At 45.9% G+C, this 24,065-nt stretch overlaps 1 protein-coding gene across 1 annotated transcript in view; it reads right to left on the bottom strand.

Annotated features, from left to right (window-relative positions):
- LOC138526300 (E3 SUMO-protein ligase RanBP2-like) overlaps nt 1-24,065 on the bottom strand; it is a 1,418,318-nt gene that overhangs the window by 354,568 nt on the left and 1,039,685 nt on the right. Inside the window, exon 22 of the mRNA XM_069636875.1 lies at nt 22,966-23,058. Within this exon, the coding sequence (XP_069492976.1) occupies nt 22,966-23,058 (93 nt within the window). The remainder of the gene's footprint in view (nt 1-22,965; nt 23,059-24,065) is intronic.

Here is a 24,065-nt window from a genome sequence, read left to right as displayed (position 1 = left end):
CGAAACCCGATTAACCACTCCATCCTCAGTCCAGTCTTTGACCTTGCCATAAAGGACTCCGCCCTCTGATCGCTCATCTTCAACCGTTCCCAAAATGTCTCTTTCTCCATCCTTTCTCCTCTGCTCCCCGCACAGTTCTGCTGGGAGTCCCCAAACGAGCCTCCCTCTACCCGCTCCTTTTCAACATCTAATTTTCGCCCCAAACTCATCCATTCCCACAGTCGCCCCTGTTACAACTATGCTGACAACACCCAGACCTAGATCAGCCACAAGATTACCAACTTCCTCTCCTCGACCCACCCAGACCTCAAAACCTGCCCTCAGACGGTGACCTCCGGATGACGAACAATCACCTGCTCCTCAACCCGAGGAAAAACAAAATCCTAATCTGCGGCAAACCAGCTGTCCTTCCACAACCTAACTCTTGGCTGCATTCATTAGGACCCACCCCCACTGCATCCACCTCAGTCAAAAACCTAGGATGCACCTTTAGCTCAGACCTGACCGTCTCCTGTCCAATCAATAGAGTCTCCAAATGCTGAACCTTCCACCCCTGCAGCCTCAAGCAAATATTTCATTATCTCTCCTACCAGTTTCCGCAACCATGGCCATTATCCCTTCGCACCTAGACTACTCGAACTTCCATTACCTAGGCACGCCTACATACCAACTGAGAAAGCTCCAAAGGGAACAAAACTCTGCAGCAAGGCTCCTCCCTGCACTGTCCCCCAGAGAACGCATCTCGCCCGCACTTAGGACACTCCACTGGCTACCCATCAGCCGACAGACCTCTAAAGCCATGTGCAATACCCACCACGCAATACACAAGAAAGGCCCAGAATTCCTCCAAAACAAGCTCTCTCACCACCACCCCCACTAGAATCCCCAGATCACAAACGCAATAAATTGGGTGACCGTGACGTGAAGTTGAACCTGACCACCACTGGAGAGTGGTCAGAGAAGGTTTGGGGTAGGATACGGGCTTCAGTGGCTGCGCCCAGCATGGGGCCAGAAGTCATCACATCTATTCTAGACGAGCTCCCATGTACGCCCGAATAAAATATGATCTCATTATCTGTGGGATGAAACTTGCGCCATACTTCGTGGAAGTCATGGGTCAATGCAATACTATTCCATGCTCTAGCCGCATGTGGCAGGCTCCGCTGCATCGACATGGCTCTATCCATATCCAATGTAAGTGCCACATTAAAGTCACCTGGCCCATATAGTTTCATACCCAGGAAATTTATAGAGATGGCTTGCACATGTATGAAAAAACTCTGGAAAATCCAGGTTTGGGGCATACACATTTACAACCAGGAGCTTCAATCCCAAAAACTTCCCCTGCCAGTATTAAAAATCTGCCCTCCTCATCCAGTATCTGATCATGAAGTCTGTACTGTAGCAACCTCTGTATATATGTGGCAACTCCCCTGGAGTAAGAAGAATAGGACGAGGAGTACCTATGAGAGCCCCACCCCGCCAAGCTGGGAGGAGCGATGCCTCTAGCAAGATGAGTCTCCTGAAGACACAAAATATTCACCCCATGATTCCTACAGTAATTGGCTATTAACCTTGTCTTCTTCTGGTTGGTTAGATTGTGAATGTTCCAGGACATCATCGCCACACTCTTTCCGGGACAACTACCTGTGGAGGGTAGAGCCATACACCCAATATATAGGAAGCAAACCACTCTTTCCCGTGCTAATGACAATCAACCTGGATACAGCATCCCCTTCACCAATTACTTTCCTCAGGCGTCTAACCAGTACCTGGTTAACCTCATGATTAACCCCTTCTAGATGGTTAGCCCCTGCAAGCACATCATCCCGACCGGACGATACATACCTACAAATCATAGTATCCATCTGGTACAAAGTTGGAGTCACTCCCCCAAGCCAACATAACAATTAACCCGCAACAAGACGCCCCCTTTCCCCAACCCCACCCCGTCCCACCCATGCCAGAAACAAGAACCTACCGGCTACCTCTCCAACCAAACTTGGCTTACACCACAGTATCTACAGTAACTGGGGCTCTGAGGACAACCCAAGCGCTCATTATGGCAACAACTCGTGTATAACACACCACCCTCGCGTCCCCCACCACTCCAAGTTATGTCACTCAATAACCTCCCCACACATATGCAGTTCCCATACTACAGGATATCAATTCCATGTCAGGCCGGGTGCCCCTGCGACCCCTTAGGCTCCGGCAGGTTTCTCGCAAATTGTTCCGCAGCATCCGGTGCAGTAAAAAATACCACCGACTCATTATGCCGCACTCGCAACTTGGCCGGGTACATCATTGAATACTTTATTTCCTTACGCTTCAGGATACTCTTGGCCACTTGGAAGGACTTTCTTTGATCCTGGACTGCGGGCCTAAAGTCTGGGAACAGCCGTATAGTGGAACCCTCCCAACGCAGCTCCCCCTTCTCTTGGGCTGCTCGTAATATAGCGTCTCTATCGCAGTACCAAAAGATCCTCGCAATGATGGGGCATTCCGAGGCGCCCGGGGGCGATCTAGTTGCTAATGAACGGTGAGCCCGCTCCACCATATACATACTGGGCAGCGAGGGGTTATCAAGTATATCCAGCAACAGTTCCACACATTTCTCCATATCAATATTTATAGATTCCGGAACCCCAATATTGTTCCTCCTCGAGCGCCGCCCCAAATCCTCATTCTTGGCCGCAATATTTTTCACTGCTTGTTGTAGACTGGAGACCTTGCGCTGGAGGGCCGCAACATTATCTTCCGTGGTCCCAATTCTCTGCTCTGCCTCCTCCATACGTCCGCATAGTTTCTCAACCTGCACTGCAAAGATATCCACTTTACAAGTGAGGGCGTCTATCATGACCCCGAGCATGTCCATCCTCCCCTTAAGTGCCAGCAGGGTTTGATTCAGGGCGGCCATATCCACCTGTTCAGGAGTTGGCGTCTGCAGAGTGGCAGTTGGGGCCTGGGCCTGGTCTGCGCAGGCGAACTTGTCTATCCTTGCCTGTTTCTTCTGATTGCCCATATCTCCTGTGTAGGGTCTAGCAGGCAGCCCCCATAATCCCGACTCTCACTGTTGTTCCTGTATCCGGACAATCACCTTGTTGGGGCTGTGCCTAAGCATACTCACGCTGCGTGACTAGTGTATGCCATAAGGCGTGAACACTGCGCCTCCTCTGTCCCAAACAAGAATGTCCACCACTCTCCGGTCCTCCCACTGGAACTCCAAATTTATTCTGCTCTGCTCTTCCTGCTGTCCAAGAATTACACCAAATTGGTAACAGAGCACCCACTCGGGCCTGCCCCTATTCTTTGGGCAGTTGATCCCTTTCCAACAGAGGTCGCTATATGGGTGCCAACCCCGCCACCAGCAACCAACTCAGTGGCCCACCGCCAGTTGTCCGTCCATGCCATGTGGCAGCCCGCAGCGCCCCCCCCCCCTCAGCCTTCCTTCTCCGCTCCAAATCAATTATGGGTGCCCCCCCACCAGCCCTCTAGAAGACATTGAATATTCTGGGGAGCCGTTCCACGCTATGTGATGCCACGGCACTCCAGTGCCAAGTTGCAGAGCTCCACTGCGTATGGAAAGCCCACATCCAACAACTCTCCGCCCGTGGAGGCGTTCCACTGTCCACCGCTGTCCAGGGGAGCAACGCTGGTCGCGCCGCCGCCCTCCACGCAAGCAGCAATCAGTATCTGCCAGCAGGCGGGGCCGGAGCAGATGGGGCTCTCCCAGGTCTTATCCGCAGTAGCCCCTGTGCGCTCCTCACCGGCACTGCTGCTATAGCTGTCCTTTATGCCGCCGAGCTCCCCACCGCCTCTCCGAGGCTCGCTCCAGCCGCCTTCCAACACACGGGTCAGCACCCGTCACCGCGGCCCGCCGTAGCTGGGAAAACGCCCCTTCCCCCACACACCTCCGCCTGAGGCCGCAGCTCCACTCCCCTCAGCCACAGCCTCCGAGGGGGAAAATCTCACTGGCGCACCAACAGCAGCCTCCCCAGGAAGGTTAACAAACACTTCCCCGTTGTGCCTGAGAGACGGGGACAAGGGTGATAGGATATTAAATCAGGATGCATGTTGATCGTTGCTGGAGCTTTTCAGGCAGCGGCCATCTTGGCAAGCTGCGCAACAGCACCCCCATTGGGTCGTCATTTTAGGAGTCCCCCGGGTCGATTTGGAAGGAAGGGCTAGAGCAGGCTATGGTTACACAGCAGGCTCTCCAGTCGCTGGAAATCGTTTCAGCCGCAAATTCATCTTCCTCTTCGGTTTGAGTACCTCTTCAGTTTCCAGGATCAGACTTATGCAGGAACCCAGTCAATCAAACAGCCTTGCAACATTCAAACTTGGGAGGGTGAGGGGGGGATGGAGGGTGGAGTGTTGGCAATCCTTTCAGGACAGGCAGCCCCCCAGGTTGAAATGGAATCTTGCACTCAGGCTGGAAGACAAAGGGCTGCAGAGTTTTGGATTCCTCCCTCACTTCCTGCCTACACAGACACTCTGGAGGGCGTCTTCTACGGCCTTGCCGAATAACATCTTTGGCTCCACTGGCATTTTTAAGAGGGTTGCTTACAGTTGTACAGACTGCAGGAGTGGCATAAACTGGGTGACAGACCTTTTGTACCCCACAGTATTTTCCACTGACCTGTGCCTCCTGAGTGTCGTTATTAAAACGCTGCTGTGCCGCCTTTAGTAGCAGTTAATTGTACTGGAGTTAATTGTCAATAGGCCAATCTGCTACCGGCTGGTCCTGGTGTTCTGGCGACTAGATCATGTAAATGTCATAAAACTGGTCTTGGCCATAGAGGTCCCGCCCTTCTCCCACTCTTCCCCTCCTCCAAAAAGTAACATTGGTGTGTAACTATCAATTATTGATAAAAGAAAGTTACATATGTTGCAAGAGAGATTTAACACTGTTGATCTAATTAAGTATTTATAATTGAATAACACTGTATATTGGGACCCATAGGGTCTACTGCCCTTTAATTACTTATTGTAATCTAAAAGTACCTAACTGTGGTTTTACTCCCCAAGTATAGCCTAATGCCATTCTGAATGTGTTATAGGTTTGACTCACCTTGCCTGAGTAGGGTCATCTAAATAAGGTTATACTTTAGTTTGTATACCATAAGTATTGAGTTTGTTTTTATAATTGTGTTTATATGATTGGTGAATAGTACTTACTTCCCCGAGGTTTATCTTTGCCTACTGTATTTAAAATAAATCATTATTTTTACAATAATTGGTCTATCAGTGTTTCTTTGAACCATATGCATGCAACAATGTATTGGTGCCTTCCTACAGCACACTCTACCTCAGTGGAGAAGCCTGGTTGCTCTGTCTATGCTACTGAATGTTCTCAGGTGGTACAGCCTTACACCAAGAGCAGCGTTTTGTACTGCCTCAGATATGGTTTTTATGAAGCCCTAAGTTGGACTTTAGAAAAACTGTCCTAACAGATACGCCATGGAGACAGCTCAAAATGCCTGCCTATCACTATGAAGATGGCCCAGGCGCAATTTACGCTCGGCTTGTCGACACTTAAGACGCAAGGCGTTAAGATCTTCTGAGAACCAGGTTTGCGTTAGAGGTTTATGAGTTTAACCAAACGGATAGGAGCAAGCTCACCAGCACAGAGTTCATGCTCGTGCAAAGGTAGATATGTCAGTCTTGACACTACCACACTGTTCTATGAGATGTAAAACAGTATCACCCTTGCTCACCGAATGCCAATGACGTTTATGAACCTCCGGCTAAGCAGGTTCAGGTCAGGCCACCTGTGCTATGACGGTAAAAGGCACAAAGTGATCAGACCATATGGTCTAAAAAGGATAAACCGCCACTTGCGATGTTGTAGAGAAAACAAGATCAAGAGTATTAACCCGCTGATGAGTTGGCTCATGAACTAGCTGAGTGAATCCAAAGTCCCCCATACTGTCAAAAAACTGGGCTAAACGTTCATATGACACGATTAATCGCTGAAAAATTAACAAGCGAGACTATTAAAAATGGAGATCTGCCACTAAATCCATAAACAAAAAGGGGGTCAGGTCGAGGAAGGCGGTAAACAACTAATATGTGTTACAAAGTGGTTACCTTTCAGGTAGTACTATAATTGTATTATTCCTGAAACAGAATAACTTCTGCAAATGGCCATTGTTAGTATCACTAGATTATTCTTGAAACTGAAAAACACTGTAGGTTATTATCAATAGGGTCTGCTTACCTTGAAGTCTACTAATATGGTTTTTACTCCCCTTTAATAGCTTAATGCCATTCTAAACTGCACTCACCTTGAACTGCATACCGGTAGTCTAAATAAGGTTTATACTTTGGTTTGCAAACCATACGTATAGTGTTGGTTTTTAGAATTGTGTTTATGAATGATAATAGTGCTTTCCTCTCTGCCTGTGTATATATAAAAAGACTTTTTGTTTACAGTGCATCAGTGTTTCGTTGGCCTAAATGCATGCTACAGGGGTCTTTGTACCTATCTACAGCCCTCTCTCCCTCCTAAATTAAGCCTGGCTTCTTGGTCAATGCTACCTTAATAGTTGAATTTAGGTTTTGTGTTATGTTGAACCTTATAAATAAGAAGATTTTCACGCTGGTTGCTGTGTTTTAGGGTGTGTTTCTTTTATTGTCCGTAGTGTAGACAAATAGTCTAAATGGTGGTCAGCCGACGCGTGTTTCGACCCCAGAGGGTCCTTCTCAAGGCAGGTATAAAGGTGTAGGTCTAAAGGTAGTTGCCCCAGAGAATTCAAAGGATGTTGTTGGGCAGTTTGTTCAAGTGGAATTGTGGTAGGTTTTCGTAGGCTGATTCAGTCTTCATACAGGACACAGTGTCGGCTGGCCACCATTTAGACTATGTGTCTACACTATGGACAATAAAAGAAATACACTAAAACACAGCAACCAGCATGGAAATCTTATTTATAAGGTTCAACACAAAACCTACAGTTGCAAGGTAACCAGGACTTTGTGCATTTACCCTACAAGGGGTGCTGGGTTAAACGCTTCCAACCTGTGACCTTGCACGGAACAGTAAAAAAACAGCAAAACCTAAACAGAGCTCAGCACAGGAGTGTTCAATATCTAGAACCCATCTTTTCCCCTGTTACTCTACCCTAATAGGTGGTGTACAGCCTTGTAATAAGAGTTGGAGTCTCTGTATTGCCCAAGGTAAAGTTTTATAAAGTCAATGGTAGAATTTAAGAAATAGGCCTAACAACCGACAGAATGAAAAAAGGTATTAATGCTGAAAGGTTATCCTGCAGAACGCACAAGAAATTTGCAAAAACCTTACCGTACCGGCGAAAGAAAACGGATAGAAAAACACAATGTGCTGTACAAATCTGGAGATGGCCACTAGGGGTGGAGCTTAAAGCACTAGCCATCGTTGGTCACAGTCGAAAAGGACCCAAAGGAGGGCAATAGGTTATATATTAAAACTCTTCTTTTTGCTATATTAATACCAAGGATTCCTAGCCGCACAAATGAAAATATTCAGAGTGTGCTATGAAATCTCCAATGCTGGGGAACATACCAAGGTGGACTGATCCATTTCGACTTCACAATGCCAGAGCGAAAGGGGCTGAGGAGCAGTGGGTTGGGCAGGTAAACTATAGAGCACAATGGGAGGGATTATGCTGAAAAGACAGCACTTTGATTTCCCTATAATTATTGTGAAAGGCTAGAGAAAACTGAGGTGTTACAGAGAGGGATGGGGTCCAACTCGATATGCTAGGTTACATCCCCTTTGAATGAGAAGAGCAGCAACTCCATACAGGTTTCAGCCTCACAGGGCATCATCAGTGAGATGTAGCTTGGGACTCATACAAAAAGCTCTGGATCCACATCTGGGCTTAGACATCCCTTTTTGGGTGGACTTCTGCAGAACAAATGAGCAATGTAATGAAGATTCTGAAAAAATCGTAGCCAATGGTATTGCTCTGGGCAACACTCAAATATCACTGCTTTGCTTTTCAACCTGCTACCAAATAACAAAAGGTGGAGAAACATTCTGTTATCAGCAATGAGCCCACCTAAAAACTGAAGGTATAACCCAAACTGGTTGCATCCCTGTAAGAAACTTTGTACTTAGTATATCTCATTTTCTAATTAAGATTTTGTTTTCCGTTTACGGGTGGGGTTAAGGCATTCATTTAATGCAATGGGCTACATGAGAAACACGCAAGCTTCAATTTACCCAGCTGTTCACGATTGAAAGACAGATGCAATGTAGAATTTCCAAGCACATTTCCAATTGTAAGTCTGCATTTCCCAAGCCAAGATCCCTGCTTCCTTCAGATGCACCCTCCTACACATTACCCTGATATGGTTGTGCCCACTGTTTCACCACTGGAATATCTGCCCATGACCAATCTCCCTCTTGATCTCTCTTACATAACCTGTCCTGATGCATTCTGGGGCTGCATTGTGGCCCTGGTCAACATGGGTAAGACATCGCTAGCCCACAGATTGCCGCCCAACTGAGCAGAATTGTTGTAGGCGTTTCTTTTGTACCTCCAATTGACTGGCATCTCTATATGACTACAGACACTTTAAAAAAAATGTTTTTATTAGTTTTTTTTACAAACTTTATAAAAAAGCTCAACATTTACTTCCTCCACTGTTATTTCTCAAGTTCTTTCAATTTTAGGCCCAATTCCACTAAGAAGAAGGTTAGACCAACAGTTAATTTCTCATCTTCCCCTTCTTTTTAATACCTGGAGCGGCCTTGCTTTTGTGAAAGCACAAGTGTTTTCCTACTATTGCTGCTTATTTGTTTTTGGATATTCCAAGATGGCCACCGTGGTTTTTTTTTTTGTTGTGTAGGCAGGCTGTGCTGAACCACCTCTCCCTGTGCTGCACTCCCATTGGTTGCTGAGTGTTTTCTTCCATCCAATCAGGTACCGGCAGGCTTCAGCTGGCCCCATCAGCAAAGGCCAACTTCCAAGGCCCCCGTCTGCTCCCTGTCCGATTCCGGAACGCTAATTGGAGTCCTCTCTGCACCTTAAACACAATGATGCTGCCACCTCACTCCTCTAAGAAATCCGGACTGCCTTGACTTTGCCACCTCCAGAACTATGGGTTAGTTCCCTCCTTATGGACTCACTCCTACTGCCTTTGACTATCACTGTTCTTTCTGCTCGTCACTCCCATGTTGTCATCCTGCTGCGCAGTGCTTCCTAAAACCCTTCGCTAACATCCAATTCCAAGATTGAAAAAGTCAAATCTTGTTGTTTTTGCTTTGTTCTAAAAAGTCAATCTTGCTGCCCATTGCAAAATTCTCTGTATTTTGCTTGTATACTGTTTCTTCTCTGTAACTTTCCAGCCCAGTGAACTCGCCACTCTCTTTTGTCCCACACCTAACTGCCTTAACCTCCCCCCCCGCCCCCCAAAGTATCTCCATCCTCTCCTTACTTCCACCCCAATGGCGCTTTCTGTTTCTCCTATCTTTTCCAACTGCTTCTCCATGGACTATCCTTCCCTTCTCACGAAGTATGGTAGGAAGAAGTTCAAAAAGGATATCTTGGCCTCTAACCCTGGTCTTCCTCTCACCGACACCTACTCCAATGCTTCCGCCAGGCAGATCCTTACTGACATCCTCTGTCATTCCTTTGCCAGATTTATGGACTCCCCATATGTGCTCTGCCCCATCTCCTCCTCTCCCATTAATGGTGCCACTGGCTGGGAAGTTCTCATGTCTTCCTTCGACTCCACTAAAGTCATCATTAATGTCTACCTAAATGGCATTGTCATGGTCCAAGGCCCTCATTCCAATCTACTCTTTGATAGGTGCTTCCCTCACCTCATCAATTTCCTCTCATCTCCTGCCGTCCCCTCCTCTCCCCCCTTGGCTACCTTGCCCTCTCTCTCATCCTCCTTCTCTGCCCCTCCTAGGGTTCTTTCTCCTCCGCAGGGCGTACCTCTGACCTGTACCCCTCTCCGGAAGGTCTGTAAGGCTGGCACCCTTCTTCATATTGCCACTCAACTCTTGCTCTGCCGTCAAACACTCCTGTGTTAGGCAGAATCCTGTGCAGTTCCCTTGGGGAACACTGCAAAAAGATTAAGACTACAGGAGTAAGCAGTAAACCCAATTGGTAGCAGTCTGTACAACCCAGCTTTACCTGGTACCTGTGGCTGATCAGTCCGACTTCTCTCAAGAAGAGTCAGGTAGTATACAGAGGATACACAATAGGGCTAAAAACACAGTAGAGCAAGCAAAACACTAACCAGAGCTTGTTATCAAAAGTATATAATTATTTATTTACCACACACTTTAGAAAATACACTAGCACTATAAATCAAAAGCAAGTTCCAACACAATCAGAAAAGTATACCCACCCCCTTAGCAATTACTAGACAAGTCTAAGTCAAAACACCACTTTTTGTCAACACAGAGGTGAGCGCGTAACTTAGATGGCACTCCAATAATTAAGTAAAAGGGAGAGAAAAAGGCAGGTCATAAAAATAAAACAGTTCCCAACACTTTTATGCAACCAAAACAAGTTAGTGAAGGCACAGTCTACTGTAAAGCCAAAGTTCATAGGCAAGGCCCACTTTAAATGGAGCAAGGTGAAATGTGCCCAAGATCACACAGTTGAGAAATGCATTCATGCATGCATTGTAGAAATGTTCAAAAGAGGTTGGGTTGGTTCAAAAGGTAAAGTTAGAAGGTCTGGGGGCCAACCCAGTTGGAAAGCCAAATATTTAAGGGTCACCTTTAGCAATCCGTAGAAAGGGAGGCCAAGTGGAACACAGTAGTCGAGGAAGCTCCAGCGGTGGCAGTTGTTCCTGGCAGCGGGTGCAGTTTGTGGTTTCGACCAGGGGAAGAGAGGATCTCGTCGAGGAGGAAACTTGGAGTCGTTGCACTGCCCAGGGAAGAAACCAGCCGCAGAGTTCATCGGTTAAAAGGTGCGCTCTTGGTATTCGCGGTCACAGTGGTCACAGTGGTCAAGGTTGGCTATCCGGCCGCCGGGGTGCTTGGCAGGGGCGATTCCACCAAGAGACGTCCTGGAAAGCGAAATGGCGAACTGGTTGATCCCACCAGCTCAGAGGAAGAAGACTCTTTCAGCAGAAGTTCTTCTCTTGTTGTCGGGAAAGTGGTGAGGTTGTTGCAGCAGTGCTCCACCGGTGGTGTCGTCGTTGCAGATGGCTCAGCTTCTCCCCTCTTCGGATTTCTTAGGTTCTGTGGCGACTTCTGAAATTCCAGTCCCAAAAAGCCCTGTTTTTATGCAGAAAAACCCCCATTCAACAGCCTAGCTGTCACTCAAACATGCTAAGTGGTGAGCCGGGTGGCTCACCACTGGCCCAATCAGAATAGAGTGCGACTTGGGTTGCTAAGGCAACGCAGTCCAGGGTGCCAATTCCCCCACCCACACATCCTGTGGAACCCAGACAGAGTGGCACCAGTTGGAGGGCTTCTGTGGAGAAGCCCGCCAAAAAGTGGAACAAAGGGCCCGACCTTGGTTGGAGTTACAGAGACGGACACGAATGCCATTTTAGAAAAGAGTTCTGGCAAAAAGACCCAACTGGTGATTTAATATTAAATAAATAAACCGGCGGTATCTTTAACATTGCACCAAAAAGTGGTGCGTTTAAAATCAATGGGAAAATCCCATAGGAAATATTCCAGTGGAATATTTTGCGTGGTAACCACTGCCACCAGCCAGAAACTCGACAAGGGGGGACTGGACAGTGCCCCCTTGCAAACAGACCCAGGGACAATCGAATAAAGCCCTTCCAGTACTTCCACAATATGATGGTTTATACTGGTTCTGTTCACAATTTTGGACTAGTAAAGTCAATGGTGACTTTACATACCCTGGGAGACAGTAGTCAGTCCCGGGGTATGGAGTCTATGTTTGGGGGTCACTGCTGTTTAACATACACAAAAAAACAGATACCCTATGGAGTAAAAGACCCCATAGCCCATAAGCACACCAAAAGTCAAAGACAGCTCAAATCATGCCTAAGAGTGGGAGGAAGAGAGTCTCACTCTTAGCAGGAGAAAAAAAACAAACCCCAAAAATCCAGCAAAGCTGCTGGGGGACTCACTAGGTTTGAGAAATTAGCCTTATAAGAGAATTCTCCCTAACACTCTGACATCTGCCACCTCCTTGAAGAACTAGACCTTGATGTCCTTGGTCTTACTGAGACATTGTTCACGGCCAGCTCTGTCACGAGCTTGGACACTCTCCTCCCTGATGGCTACAAGATCCTCTCAGCACCCAGATCCTCCCGGTCCGGTGGGGGGTAGCCCTGATCTTTCCTGAGTGGATTCCTGCCTCTATCATTCCCACTCAGACCTACTCCTCTTTTGAATACATTGTCTGTAGGCTTTCTTTCTCGCCTACCCATTCTTTTACTGTGGTTACCATCTACCGGCTTCCTGGTCAAATCACCTCATTTCTCTCTTAGTGGGCAGACCTCTCCTCCTCCCTCCTTACCTCTACCACTCAACTCCTCCTCCTCGGTGACCTAAATATACATTTAGACTCTCCTTGCTCCTCCTTTGTACTCTTCCATGACCTCTGCGACTCCCTCTCCCTGTCCATCCTCCCCTCTGACCCGACTCACTTTGCAGGGCGCACACACACAATGTCTTTATCTCCTCTGACCTCCCCCTCTAACCACTCCTCTCTCTCCTGGAGCGATCACTCCCTCCTCTCATCTCATCTCATCCTCTCTTCCCCCCAAGCCAAGCCTACCCCAACACTGCCACCTACCTTCTTGGACATCCGGCCCATGAAGTGTGTCAATTGAGGCTTTTGCCGCCACTTTCTCTCCTCCCCTCCACCTTTGGCTGTCTCACATCCTGACACAGCCTTGTCTCTGCTCTACTCTTCAATTTCCGATACGCTTAATGCTCTTGCCCCTGTCATGAGGGTCTGTTTGAAGTCCAAAGCCAAGTGCAATTCCTGGTATGACTCTGACCTAGCTACACTTAAACGTAAGTGTAGGGCAGCTGAGAGGAAATGGAGGACTTTCTGTTCATCCTCTGACAAACTGACCTGTCGCCTGCTACAAAGGCAATACCGACTCTCTGCCCTACCAAGAGAGTCCACATTCAAGCTTGTGTCTCTGCGGCATCTAACAACTCAGCCGAACTCTTTAAAATCTGCAAGGAGCTGGCCAACCCTGCTGCAGTCTCTACCCCTCCTGTTGCCTCCCAGGCTCTTTGAAATGCCCTTGCTTCTCACTTCATTTAAAAGACCCAGGACATCCTGTCCACCCTCTCCACCCACACGCCGCCTCTCCCCTCTCCATCTGCGTTTGCTGACCCTCCTTTAGCCATCCTCCCACCATCCTTGTCCTTTCCTCTTTTCACCCCTGACGAGGTTGCTAGCCAAGTCCAATCTATGAAAGCCTCGTCAAAACAGGTTCATCCGTGTTCCTCTAAAACCATCAAGGACAACATTGACACCCTTGCTCCGGCCCTTGTTGATTTTTGCAACCACCCCTTTGCCTCGGGATCCTTCCCCTCCCTTCTGAAGCACTCCTTTGTGCATCCTCTTCTCAAGGATCCCACAGCTGATCCTTCTTGTCAAGCTAACTATCGCCCAATTTCCATTAATCCCTTTCTTGGCAAACTCCTGAAAAAGTTGGCCATCTCTCAGTTTAACCTTCATTCCAATTGTGTTGGCTGTCGCCATGACCACCAGTCTGGTTTCAGAGCTGCCAGAAGCACGGAAACTGCTCTCCTGAACATCCATGAAGATCTGCTCTCCAACCTTGACCAACATTCCCCTCTGTCCTCATCCTCCTCGATCTCTCTTCTGCCTTCGACACGGTCAACCATACCATCCTGCTCAACTGTCTCCATGAAAACCTTGGTATCACTGATCAGGCTCTGGCCTGGCTGACCTCTTTCCTCTCATATCATCCCTCCAAGGTCCAACTTGGGTCATTCCTTTCATCCATCTTCCTCTCTACCTGTGGTGTTCCCCGGGGTCTAACCTCTCACCCTGGCTTTTCAACCAATACCTGGCAACTCTCGCCAACTGCATTGCCACTTTCTGTTCAAATTTCCAGGGCTACGCTGACAACACTCAAATCATTTTCAGTCTGCCCTCTGCCACCTCCTCTCCCTCTCTCATCTATGATTGCCTAACTGCCATTCAAAAGTGGTGTGCCACCAATGATCTTTGTCTGAATGCCAGCAAGACTGAGATCCTCCTCATTGGCACACCTTCACCATCCTTTCCCCTCACTCTCTGGCCCGCCTCCCTTGGTCCTCCTCCTACCCCCCACCTGCGAGGCTAAGATCCTCGGGGTCATCTTTGACTCCACCATTTCCTTCTTCGCCCACATCTCCGAGGTCTCTAAAAAGTCAAATTTCCGACTGCACCTCCTCAGAGGTTTTCTGCCTTTCCTCTCCTTCCCCCAGAAGCTCATGGTATTCCAAGCTCTGGTTCTCTCTAGCTTGGACTATTGTAACAGCCTCTTTCTAAATTTACCTGCCTCTACTTTCCGCCCTCTTGCAACTAATCCAGAACAGGACTGCAAGACTTGCCCTTGGCCTCAAACCCTGGGATTGTATCTCTCCAGCTCTGAAATCTCTCCACTGGCTCCCAGTGGATGCAACGATTAAATTCAAAACCCTCTGCATTGTCCACAAGGCTTTCTGGGGCCTGGGTCCAAAATACCTTCAGCTATCCCTCCAAATACCTCCCCCCTCGAGCTCTTCTACCTCCAACTCCCTCAGGGTCAGTCGATTTTCAAAGAAACAAGCTGGGGGTAGATCTGTCTTTGGCTGGGGCCTCCCTCTGGAACAGCCTCCCTGCCACTCTAAAACTTGAAGGAAACCATCTCCGGTTCCGGAAGCACCTCAAGCCCTTCTTTTCTTCTGCCTTCGCTTCCCCTCTCCCCTGCTGATCTGTTCTTTCTTGGCACCGTGCACCTGGCCACCCTCTGTCCTTCGGGCCCAGGTACCTGCTCACCCTGCCATCCTCCCGCACTGCGGTCTGCATCTGTACCCATACAGCCTCCCCTTTTTCTTCCTGCACTTATCAGGCCTACCATGTCTGCTGCCTTAAACCTAGCACTTGCAAATTCTGCATTACCACTGCTTGTTGCCTTTATTATTTATTTGTATCTGTTTCTCCTCTGCTTCGCACTTTCCACTTCTCCCCCTTCCATGCACTTTTCCCCCTCCCCCTCTCCCATGTACTTGCCCGTTCTCAATGTCACTGGGCCTAGTAAGATCGCTGTTTTGTTCTCCCCTTTTCCCCTACCTTGCCTTGTCGCGCTCTGAAACACTTGTGTACAAGCGCGATAGAAATAAAAATCAATCAAAACCATTCTTCCACACTGTAGGTTAAGAATTTTTTTAGTTCGCTTCCCAGAACTTTTGTTCTTTGATCTCAGGCACGGGCATGCAATCAAGAGATGTTTTAGTGTCTCGGTTTCATTCTTACAGAAGTGACAGTTGGATTTTCATTCTGCTTTTTCCTCATATTTTTGATCTCCATCATGTGGTATAAGTTTAGCCTTAATTTTGGAAAGATCTGTCTTTTTGTTGGACACAGGATTTTTTTTTTTTTTTTTAGGTACCTTGGTAGCTCATTCTGCGCCTTACTTCCGAATGTGTAATCTTTCATACACATGTGTTTTTCTCACTGTTCAACCGTTTCAATCCAGTCCATCGACCAGTTTTTTTTTTTCACTGCGTTGGGATTTTTTTTCCAACGTCTCTTTCGTCATTGACCGTTGTTTCAGGATTAGTTTGCAGTTCATTTTCCATATCTCCAGAACTTCATTAGGATTACTCCTTTGTGCTGGTTTCAATATTTCAGATTGAGGAGCCCCGCCCGTTTCTATGATCTTTCTAAAGATGGATAAAGTATTCCATATGACTGGCATTTATTGACAAAAGGCATAGCTCATATTTTAAACATACGTTTGGTGTGCTTTGAGGCACTTTCAAGTATGGACATCCTAACATCGCCTCAGCTCCATGTATCAAGGCCAGTATGACTTTCACTTTATAGAAAGTTAAAACTGGTTGGTATGAGAATTTTCCGTATGTCTTGTGCAACACCGCCCCTTAGACTGGCAAGGCTTTACATTTCGTATCTCACTTGTAATGTTCTTTTAAGTGTCACATTCCCCAGGCTCCAACTTGGTTGATTTTTCTTTGAACTTTTTTGACCTTTCAAGTCAGAAAACTGCACAATCTCAGCTTTTTTTTCATTTATTTCCAGCCCATTCTTTAGATAGCTTGCAAGCGTGCTTAATTTCCTCTTGAGACCTACTGGAGTTAGATCCAGCAAGACAAAGTCATCGACGTATATTAGCCAACTTATCTGATTCCCGTTTATTTTTGGCGGAAAGGCCGGGACTTTCTCCAGGGTTTCTCCCACATCTGCTATTAGAAGTTTAAATAGAGTAGAGCCCAAAGGGCATCCCTGTTTTACGTCTCTGGTGGTTTTGATTCTTTGCGTCAGGGTTCCTCGTTGATCCAGACAAATTCTGACATTTGTCTCTGAATGTAGTTCTTTTATAGCCTGCATCACGCTCAAGGGGCATCTTAACTTATTAATCTTTTCCCATAGGAGCTCTCTGTCCACTCCATCGAAAGTGTGGGCTAAGTCAACGAATGCTGCATAGACTTTTGTTCCTTTTCTCGGGGCTTCCATCTTTAGTATTTTTATTATTAATAGGTTCAGGCCGCAGCCAACTCCTTTTGCAAAACCAGTATGTCGCCTATCAAAAGTCCCTGCTTGTGTGATCCATCATGTTAGCCGTGATAGTATTTGAGTTACAAATACTTTTCCTATCACATCAAGCGGTGCAATAGGCCGGTAGTTTTTGGGGTCTGATCTTTCACCTTTCTTAAAAATTGGTACAATTATTGCAGATTTCCATGATGCTGGGATGGTTGCTTCCTTTGTAATTCTTTCAAATAGAGTTTGACATAGCTCTGCCCACTCATTTGGATGTTACTTTAGCATTGCAGTTGTTATGCCACCGGGTCCAGAAGCTCTCAAACTTATTTTTTATTGTTTCCAAGATATCTTCTTTGGAAATGTCAATATCCCAACCAATAAGAGTATTCCCTGTTTCATTTATCTTTTATCCTTGCTTTTCAAAATGTTTTGAGTAGTGTTCTGTCCATTGTTGTTCTGAGACCATGTTTGTCATTAATGCCCCTTGTGGCTTCCTTTCGTTATTGATTAATGTCCAGAACTCTCTCAAGTTTTTACTTTCCAGCATGGTCAGCATTTTTTCTGCGTCTTGTTGCTGCATGTTATATTTATGACCTCTAATCCAATTATTGTAGCATGATTTTAAATTCTTTTTCATCTCTCTAGCTGCTATTTGGTTCTGATCTCCGAGGGCTCTTATTTGTTGTCTCAATTCCCTCTTTCTCAGCACTAGCACTCGATCATAAGAGTGATGTTTGAATTCATGCTTAGCTCCTCCGCTAGATTTTTTAGAATACTTCTGCAATAGTGTCATAAGCCTTATAGTCACTTGCTCGGTCATGTGTTCTCAATATTTTTGTGAGCTCCTCAATTTTTTTTTTATTCAGCCTCACTCTTTTTAGGCCAGGTTCGATTTCTATAGCCTCGGTCTACGTTTTAGGATTTGTTAGTTTCTTCATTTCCCATACGCCTTTGACTAGGTGGAGATCACTTTCATTTGTCCTTTTCACCTCCAAGCTTAGCATTCTTTTTACACTGTTTCGCAAACAAAGAAGTAATCCAAGATGGATTTTTGTGACCCTCTTTCCCTGATCTCTTTTTGTGTTATGTCTCCCTGAAAATTTCCATTCAACATATTTATCTGTCTCAGTTCTTCTAGCCATAGTTTGGCTAGTTCTCGTTTCTTTTTCACTTGGGCATTCTTAATTGGACTTTTTCAACTCTGAAATATCAGTTCCATATTTAGATCACCACAGACGATTACCTTGTCATTTGGGTTCAATATTCTTATTTCATTAAGAATGTCACATATTTTATCCAGATAGGTTTCTCCAGCTTTCTGGTGTTGCCAATATATGTTGAGTATGTGAAGACAGCAATTCACCTTCCCACTTTCCTCTATATAGGAGATCGATATAAGTCCAATGCTTTTTTGATCCGCATGCCGCTATTTTGTTTTACTAGGGTCAATAGGCCGGCCATTGGACGGCCCTTTTTGTTTGTAATTGCCGGGTTAAATGCCATCTCAGACCATTCCACATATGGAGGGTCTACCAACCATGTCTTGTGCAAACATATTATATCCAGGCTCCTGAACGTTTCCGAGTAATCCGAGAATAGGTGCACGTGTCCTCTGGTGTTCCCAGACCTGCCCTCTATCCTCCGTTTTTCCGTATTTTGACATTAGCTTTGGCTTGACGAAGTCAGGGCGCCAGACAGCCAGGACGAGTGTTTGTCCTCTACTCCTTTCAGGGATTTTTCCGCCTTTTTCTGATCTGTGTCTTGGATGCTCCCATGAAATGTAATCCTTATTCGTTTTTTTGGACTCTTCTTCTATTGCCACTCTTTCTTCCTCCCGATTCTTGTTTTTTCCACTACTCTTTTCATTGAGCTTTCTGGGTTTTTCTTCTTCGCATCACTATTCCCTCTCTCGAGTGTAGGTTCGTCAATTTCTTTTCTAGTATTGCGTCTGTATTCTTCATCAGTGTGTGTTATCTGGCCAATTGTCCTCTTTTATGTCAAAACCTAAGGTGTTCATCTCTCTTCTACTTTCAATTAAAATGTCCTTAATTATCTTAGAATGGAGGTGGTTTTGAACTCTGTCTAGTATGTCTTCTTCCACGAATTTGACAATTTTCAGATCATCCGAGGACATTGCTTTTAAATGAGGGAACTTCATCACATTGTTTCTATTTAGGAACAACCTGTCGTTTTTAGAGGTACTTCTTTCGAGCATTAAGCTTGTTCCATTTAACTTAGCACGTGCCCCCTTTACCTTCACAGTCCTATATTTTCTCGGAGTTATTTTGTTCTCTCCTTTTCCATTTTGGATTTCACGGTCTTTGTTAATCCTTCGTTTATCATCATGTAAATCTAGTACAGAGTTATTTTGCTTTTGACGTTCGTTAGTATCTTCCTGTTCCAACCTCCTTTTTTTCAATTGTCAGAAATTTTTCTTTATTTTCACTTCCACCCAAATTTTGGGTAACCTTTTGTTCCCTCCTTAGGGGTGACTCGACTATACAGACTCTTTTACGTGGTTCACTATCATTTTTTTCTGAAGGTCGATTATCTTCGGCCTCGGACTCTAAGAGTGTCACCCTTCTTAAGTCCTGTCTTTTCACTGGGGGCACTTTGGTCCGAGTCACAATCATCGTCATTTTTGTAAGTTGAGAAGTCAAGCAAGTCCTCAGCCGTTATTATTTCTTCTTCGTTAGCTTCTGTGCCATCAATGTCCTCTCCAATCAATTTTATCTCTTTGGAATTTTTGGGATACTTGTCAACTTCTTTCGTCGCATCCTTGTTTACAGATTTCTCTGTGCAAATTGTTACATTTAACGCCTTTAGGTTCCTCAGGAACATAAAAGAACCCCTTGTCATTTTGTTTTTATTTTGTGTCATGTTTTTTGTTTTTTTCTTGCACTATACATTATGTGGCCCTCTGCTTGTTTTTTGGATTTGGTCAATCGTCTTGCCCTTTTCCAAGATTCAATATATTTCACTCATCTTTTCTGGAACGTCACCCTTCGTATCTATATTGGGGTCCACTTCCAAGCCCTCTGTGTTTTTTGAGGTTGTGGCAACTTCGTCTTTATCCACGGCATCTGTATTCCGGGCTCCATAATTGCAATCCTCTTCCACCCCCTCGGCCTTCTTGGAAGTTGTGGGGACTTCTTTTTCCTCAGTATCAGTTTTTGATGCTACCTGGTTTGGTACTTCAACAACCTTTTTGTCTTCTCTAGGGGTTATCGCTATTTGCTCCTTTTGAGTTCTTTTTTTTGGGATCTATTGTTAGATCCACCACCCTGTTGGCTGTTATTTCCGTCACTTGCTGCTTGTTTTGCGGGCGGGTCCTCTAACCTGGCTCCATTTTCCTTGCTCCTTCTATTATGCCCATTGGAGCTTCCCCATTTCGATTCGTAAGCACATGAGATTTTTTCTCCTTTCTCATTGCATATTTTCAGTGAATAATCTTCATCTTTTTTAGCCTCTTCCCTATTGTGGGCTTGTTTCAGTAAAGTCATAGCTTCTCTTGCAAGCTCTGCCAATAACTTCTTTTCCTCAACATTGTTTCTTAGTTGCTCCTTTATCGTTTTATTTGTGTCCTCATTTTTTTGCTTCTCATTTTTCCCCATCCTGCTCCCACACTCTCATATCAATCTTCATCTTAACCATTTTAGATAACAAGAGTGTCAACATTGTGTTTTGGTCCTTGTATGTCTCGTGAAATTACTCATAATTTCACTAGAGGAGCCAGATAGATTCCAATGACGGACATTATTTGCGGTTTTAAGACTTTAGAACATTTTTTGCCCATTTTCTGAGCCCTACTCTCCTCAGTTTCACTTTCTCCTACTCCTAAGGGAGTAAGAGGTCTCGGTTTCTGTCTTTGTCTCAATCTTCAAACTTTTGGAAAATCCCTTTGAACAAAAGAGGAGTCAGTTGAGATTTCTTCCGAGGATTCACCAGAGACTGAGCTATCGGAAGGTTTCCTGTCTAACCTATTTCTACATTCTCTCCACAGAGGTCTTCCATTTTCTTTGCGAGATTCTTTTTTGCGAGCAAGCCACTGTTTGCGGGCTTGACTCCACTCTCCTCCTTTTTTTGTAGTTTTTCTCCATCAGAGAAGCTTTTGCTCACCTCTCTGACCTCCCCTTCACGCGTGTTCTCCGATGTTCCCGTTTTTAATTTTCTCAGTCCTTGTTCACCCCACATTTGGCTTCCGTTTACCACCACCGACATTTCTACCTATTTTTTGGGAGTTTAAATTCCCATTCATTGCAGCAAGGTCCTTTGTGAGTTGATCTGCCACTGCTAGCGAATCTCTTCTATTTCCAGGCACTGCCAGCACATCTAAGTTAGTTGGAATGGTTGTCTGCCATTCTCTCCCTTTGTTACTGGCTACAGACCGTTCCATGTCTTAGTCAGGTAGGGTAAAATACCTCATCTCTTAGTACTCCCCTTGTGGCTTAATTTCCTTCATTTTTATTTTCAAGTTGTCCTATTCCATCCGTTGGCCCATTTGTCCCTTTATTTTCTTCTAAATGTTGGTGTGCTAGGCTTTGTGGTTGATTTTTTGTGATGTTATCTGGGCAACTTGCTCTCATCACAACGCCCTCACTGGGCTTCCCCTCCTCCTCACGCCCCCACCAGCTTCCGAACCACCACGGTTGTGACATGATTCAGACAGGGAAGAGTCACGCCTGGGAACTCCGTGCAGGCTCTCTCTACACAAAAAAAATCTTGGCGAAGGGGGACCAGACTGCGAGGTAAGAATGCCTTTTCTCCAGGGACCGTTGCTCGCCTCTCGTTTTCTCTGCCTGGTCCCTTTCAACAGCACGTTGTTGATCCGCTTCGTCCTGCTGTATCCACGGCCGGAGCGGCGAGGTGCAAGGGGGGTCAGTGCCACCAAGCGCCCTGCATCTAAATTCTAACGAATTGCAGGATCTGTGCGGGTCCTCTTCCTCTTCACTCCCCCTCCCTCTCTTGCATTTGCACTCCTCAGCCTCAGCTGTATAAGCTATCAAGTCACCCATTTGTGATGTGTGGGCTGATTTTTACCTTTTTGTTTTGCTGCGCCATTCGTCACTTGGGGAAGCAACTCAATTACTTGATCTGAGCCGCATAGGTCCATGCTGCGCCCCTCACAGTCCAGTCTGCTATGTCTCTTACCGTCTTCCGTCACAGAGTTCAATCGCCACATCTGTGCTCGTGTACAGCAGCCATTTCACTCGTCTCCGGCACTTCCGCAACTTCTGCAGAGTTTACAGAACTCTGTGCTATCTGCTCCATAAGACAGTAAGTTTTAGACAGCTGCTATGATGCCAGCCAACCAGCCACAACCACCACGAACACCACAAACACTCCCTCACACTCCACGACGCTCTGCGTCTGGAAAGGGATTTAGTGGTGGTGGTAGGGGTGCTCCGCCCAGTTCAGCAAACAGAAAAAACACTCCAAAACTCCAGTAAACAGCTTGGGGCTCCACACCAGAAACACTCCCTCACACTCCACCTGTGTATTTACTGAATTTGAGACAGGGGTGATAGCACGAATAAGCATACGCAGACATTAGCGGATAACCAAACACTAATGAACAAAGCAAAGGCACGGTAATGGTGGGCTTGTAGGCGCACAATTAATGCACACTGTCCAGAGCATTCAAAAAGACAGTACATGGGGCCACTCTCTCCCTTCAAAGCAGTGCTAAGTATTTGTACAACTTGGGCTTGTAGGCCCGGGAAGGAGGCCCTTTGGCTTATTTTCTCAGAGGCCAGCATCTCCCAAAAGTTTCCCCCACCACATGCCCATGACCAGTCCTTCTGCAGCTTTCCAGTTGTGAGCTAGGAAGATCTTGGCTGCAAGGAGAAGGAGAGTGAGAAGCCTAGCGTTGCAGCCCATGCAGACTACCTTTCAATGGCAGGCTGTCAGGGTCCACACGCACGCCACTGTGGCAATGAAAAACTGAGCTCTGGGCTACAAAAGTGCCAAAAACTCTACACCACTAGAAAAGATGCAGAAGCAGTACAGAGGATGTGTGGGAGGAGCCAAACCAGTACATTTGTTTAGCATAAGTGAGGAATACAAATACATGTGAACAACTGGAGAATGATGTTCAAAGTTCTGGGCCAGTTGCCATGAAAAGAGCTTCAAGTAACTGTACAAAAACCTACAAGAGAATTTGCAATGGGTTTTTAACATTGTTGCTGCCCAGTAAAGCTCAGGTTCACTAAATGCCTGTTCGTGCCACCATTAGTTGCTAAGAAAGGACGTTTGTGGAGCTTCCGCACACAGGTGCTTCCAAAGTATTTACCTTTCTTGTGACAGTTTGAAGATGCAGAACCAATGTGGTCATCAGGATACAGTCTGCCATTAAGTTTCTTCACCGCAGTTTCAAAGTCTTCATCTTTGAAAATAAAATGAACATGTATTCAATTTAATGACAAATGTATCCATTCCCAAATGTTTCACTCAGGAACACAACAAACTAGAATAGGCAGCAATACATCCGCTAACTTGCATGTGTTTTTTGGGCCAATCTTTGCCCTTACAAGAGAATGCCATTCACCCACCAGTTTGTATTTTCAAATAAATGTGCAGGTGTCTAAAATGATAAACAGTAAAAAAAGAATTCACTAGAGCTCAGCAATAAACTGCAGCTGTATCCCTATAGGCAAGTATTACTGAGCTAAGAGTCACTTACAGACCAATGCAAGTCTGATTCTTTCGTGCTCTGCTTTTCTTCTACCACCCTTTATCAATACATCTGGTTAAGTAAAAGACAGAGGAATGGATAAAACGGATGATGGGGCACAAAGCAGCAGCATTTTCTGTCCTAGTGGTCTGAATATACTCCCACTGGGGGTGGGATGGAATATAGGCGTTATGGAGGCAGGAACAGAGCGCTATATATAAGAGGTTGAGAGAGGGGATGCTATATGCAGGAGAGGGAAGAGGTTGATATATGAGAGGTTGGGGGAGAGAGAAAGGTTGGAGAGAGAGAGAGATGGAGATATTGCATGTGTTCATGGCAGCAAGAGCTGAATTTCCAAACATCCAAATGCTAGCCAACAGCACTCAGTGTGAAAACCAAAATAAATGCCAAAAAGGGTGGGTGATTAAACAGCCTCGAAATTTGTACCAACTAGTCAAAGATTGTAGGTCTACAGGAAAAAGATTTCAGGGGAACCAGACTTTCAAATGCGTTACTGTCATTTCAGATGCAGTATCTGTGTAGTGCTTTCTCTTGTGTAACTTACAGGGGATAACTACTTAGCTCACAGCCCACCACCTCCAAAGAGTGAAGCCCGACTGTTCTGCTAAGTTACCCATAAGAGTGATTTGGTCTAAATTGGTGGACGTACCGTTTCCCCTTCCCGATCGATCTCTTCACAGAGATGTACGCGATTTATG

Source organism: Ambystoma mexicanum, chromosome 7p (assembly GCF_040938575.1).
Source record: "Ambystoma mexicanum isolate Mex_15411 chromosome 7p, UKY_AmexF1_1, whole genome shotgun sequence".
NCBI classification, from domain to species: Eukaryota; Metazoa; Chordata; class Amphibia; order Caudata; family Ambystomatidae; genus Ambystoma; species Ambystoma mexicanum.
This window is presented reverse-complemented; position numbering and strand designations above follow the sequence as displayed.